The 3,585-nt window shown below is 40.0% G+C and overlaps 2 protein-coding genes across 2 annotated transcripts; both read right to left on the bottom strand.

The window, feature by feature from the left end:
* Nucleotides 1-302: 302 nt before the first annotated feature.
* On the bottom strand, nucleotides 303-646 carry LOC117120222 (the record flags this gene model as incomplete). The annotated part of the gene is made up of 1 exon (XM_033265236.1): nucleotides 303-646. A coding segment is annotated over exon 1 (344 nt), but the record flags the coding sequence as incomplete, so codon positions are not given.
* Nucleotides 647-2,320: 1,674 nt separating this feature from the next.
* Nucleotides 2,321-2,776, bottom strand: LOC117120221 (craniofacial development protein 2-like). The gene has a single exon (XM_033265235.1). The coding sequence runs from the start codon at nucleotides 2,774-2,776 to the stop codon at nucleotides 2,321-2,323; it is 456 nt and encodes a 151-aa protein (XP_033121126.1).
* Between the last annotated feature and the right edge of the window lie 809 nt (nucleotides 2,777-3,585).

The raw sequence follows: 3,585 nt of genomic DNA, 5'->3' as shown, positions 1-3,585 counted from the left end.
CTATATGTTGCTGGCAGGACTCTCTTGTTAACTCCCAATGGACTCTTAAAACCAATTAAAGTTAATTTTATGGAGCTGCTAACAGCTCCCTCTGGACCATTTGACAGCTCACTCTCAACTATCAGACAGCTCACTATGGACCATTTCTGCTAATGGGGGACTTTTGCCTCATGATAAGTTATAAAATTTGACAATGAGGAAACACCAGTGGTTACACAGTTTTCTGTTTTTAAAACGAAAGGTAATTCCAATGGGAATCATTTACCATAAATTTCCAAGCTTACTACCAGGGTTCTGCTCACCTGCTCACCCTGACGCCTGTAGGCCTATGCCTGTCAGTTGATAGCCTCTTGATTAGCACTTTCCATTCTGTCCTGTCAAGTGCAATAGACTTCACTTTTTCAAAGTTTTTCTCTTCCCTTTGAGTAATCTCTTTAATTTGGTCCTCCCATCTTTTCCTAGGGCGACCAATTGGTCGTTTTCTCTTTGCTTTCCAGTTGTACATCCTTTTAGTGTCTCTTGTATCTGGCATTCGTAGAACATGTCCATACCATCTTAACTGGTTTTTCTCAATGATGCAAAGAACAGACTCCACGGCAAGTGACTTTCTGATTTTGTCATTTTTAATTTTGTCTCTTCTGGTCATGCCATAGATTAGGCGCAAAACTCTAATTTCTGTGGCTTGGATTTTGCTTTGGAGTTGTTGTGTCAGGGTCCAGGTTTCACTGCCATATAATAGAACTGGTCTCAAGATGGTAGTATATATGCATGATTTTACGTCCTTTGGGATTTTCCTTTCTTTTAGAAGGGGATATAATGCAAGCAGGTTTTTGTGAATTTGGCAATTCTATTGTTTACCTCTTCTTCCATTAGGTTGTAGGATGAGAGCTTGCTGCCCAGATAGCTGAAGCTTTTTACTTGCTTGAGGACTTGATCTTTTATAACAACACCCTCTCCCAGCTGCCTTCCAACTTTCATGTATTCCGTTTTAGTGTAGCTTAATTTCAGGCCCGCCCTGGTTAACTCACTATCCCATTGATTCATAATTGCTTGTAGTCTAATGATGCTTTCCCAAGTCTGTGCAATATCGTCAGCATAGCCGAACTGTTCTGCTTTGAAATCTTCTCTTTCGATGTTTTTTGTCACATAGTTGAGATAAAGGATGAACAGAAGGGGTCATAGGACACTTCCTTGTACACCGGTGTTGACAGGAAAGTATTTGGTACCTCCCAAGACGGTGCTGCTTTGGTAAGTGCTCTTGACTGCCTTGAGTAGTGAGATGCTGACTCCAGTCTCTTCAATCACCTTCCACATTTTATCTCTTGGGACTCTGTCAAAGGCTTTCTCTAGATCTAAAAAGCATATGTGTTGCTCAATGCCATATTCCCAGCTTTTCTCTAAGAATAGTCTTAAAGTAGCAATCTGGTCGACAGTTCCCCTCCCGGGTCTAAAGCCACATTGGCTTTCCGAGAGGACACTTTCCGAAAGGGATCTTAATCTTCTTTCCAGAATTCTTTCGTAGAGTTTGCCAACATGACTCATGAGCGAGATTCCTCTGTAATTCTTACAGTCGAGTGGGTCACCCTTGTTTTTAAAGATAGGGCAAATCACTGACTGGGTCCATTCTTGTGGTACCGTTGCATTATTCCATGCATGGTTGGAGATGTCAAGTAAAATGAATTTCATTTGGTCCCCTCCTGTTTTAACTGTTTCTATGGGGATGATGTCTGGTCCGGGGGCTTTGTTGTTCTTTGTTAATCTGATGGCTGTTATAAGTTCTTCCATGGTAATTGAGTCTTCTGTTGAGCTTGTGGATGGCACATCATATATCTGCTCAACTGTAAACTGTATGCGTTGATCTCCATCTTCTTCCACATTCAGTAGGTCCTGGAAGTATTCTATCCAGCGGATAGTTATGTTATTTATTCCGGTGATAACTTCCCCTGTGTTGCTCTTTAGACTGCAGTATCTTGGTTTGTTATTGCTTCTGCTTTTGTAGGATTTAGACATACTGTAAAGCAATTTCTTTGTACCTTGGGCATCTGCCTCTAAATCCTTTCCAACTTTCTCCCACATTTCCTTTTGTGCTCTCCTTTTTACATAATTGACATGATTTCTCTGTTGTTCATAGGCAGCTCTACTGTCTGCTGTTCTAACCTTCAGCCAGTGTCTGAAGCATTTGGCCTTCTTCTCAACCTCCGCTTTCACCTCCTCTGTCCACCAACCGGTTCTTTTCTTTTTTACCTTTCCCACGATAGTCATTCCAACAATGTTTTCTTGAATGCTTTGTATGCAATTCTTAAAACTTTCCCAGTGATCTTCAATGTTTTCCCCTGTGATACTCTTGTCTTTCCTCTTGTAATTTCATTTCTATTGCTGACTTAGCACTTTTAAAATTTTCTACTTTAAGTCTTTTTCTCACAACCTGCTTTTCCTTTTTGGGTAAGTGTATTTTCAGTTTACCTTTTACCAGTCTATGGTCTGAATCCAATGATACAGACGGGATGGCTTGCATATCCTTTCTGATGGACTTTATATTTGTGAGTATAAAGTCAATCTGTGATTTCTGATCATACTTTCCTATCCTGGAGTTGTATCTGTACCATGTATACTGATGGCTCTCTTGATGTGCAAAGTATGAATTCATGATTGAAAGATTGTTTCTTAAGCAAAAGTCTATGATCATATCTCCTTCTTCATTTTTCTCCCCAATTCCAAACTTGCCAAGGACATTTCCAATAGCTTCACTGCCAATGTGGCAGTTCAGGTCACCCATCATGACGATGTCACTCGATTGGAATGTTGTCTAGTGTATCTTGTAATAATTCATAAAAGTTTTCTTTTTCATCTCTTGGTCGGCCTTGTTGGGGTGCATAAGCTTGAATGAAAGTGACTTTGTATCTGTCAATATTTAGTGTTGCTCCAATAATTCTGTTACTGACATATTCAATTTTTTCAATGTATTTTGAAAATTCAGGGTTAAAGAAAATTCAAACGCCATGCCTTGTGTTTGTATCATTTCCAGAATAAACTAGTTCATAGTTGTTGTGAATCGTATTTCTCCCTTGTCCCTTAAGTCTTGTTTCTGCAACTCCCAGGATTTTAAATTTGCGGTCTTCCATCAGATCCACAATTTCTTCCATTTTTCCCCTTATAGTTCCAGGGTTAATTGTTCCAATGTTCGCATATCCAGAAGTCTTGGTCCATGTTCGCGCGGTCGTTTTCCTAAAGGTCCGTCCATCTCGAGGCTTACTGCGTTTGTCTTGAGCAAAGTTAAGAATCCACCCTTGGCTTGCTAAGCCTGTCACGGCTTACCCGGTGTCACCCAGGGGGCACCGTGAGGAGGTGAAAGTCGGACTTTACCCCCCACCAGGGTTCTACAGGCCACAAATACATGACATATATGAGTAATTTCACAGTAAATGGACATGATATCCTAACATTTTCATGGAAAAGTAGAATACAGATGATTTTGGCTAAACTCTGTGGTACAGAACATATATCAATGTTTTGGAAAAGGGGTATTATAAGATAGTTAAATTATCTTTTCAAAAGAAATATGCACGTTTGTATTTTTAATACACT

Source organism: Anneissia japonica, unplaced genomic scaffold (genome assembly GCF_011630105.1).
Source record: "Anneissia japonica isolate Jap-2015-1 unplaced genomic scaffold, ASM1163010v1 scaffold3798_len331662_cov138, whole genome shotgun sequence".
Lineage (NCBI taxonomy): Eukaryota > Metazoa > Echinodermata > Crinoidea > Comatulida > Comatulidae > Anneissia > Anneissia japonica.
This window is presented reverse-complemented; position numbering and strand designations above follow the sequence as displayed.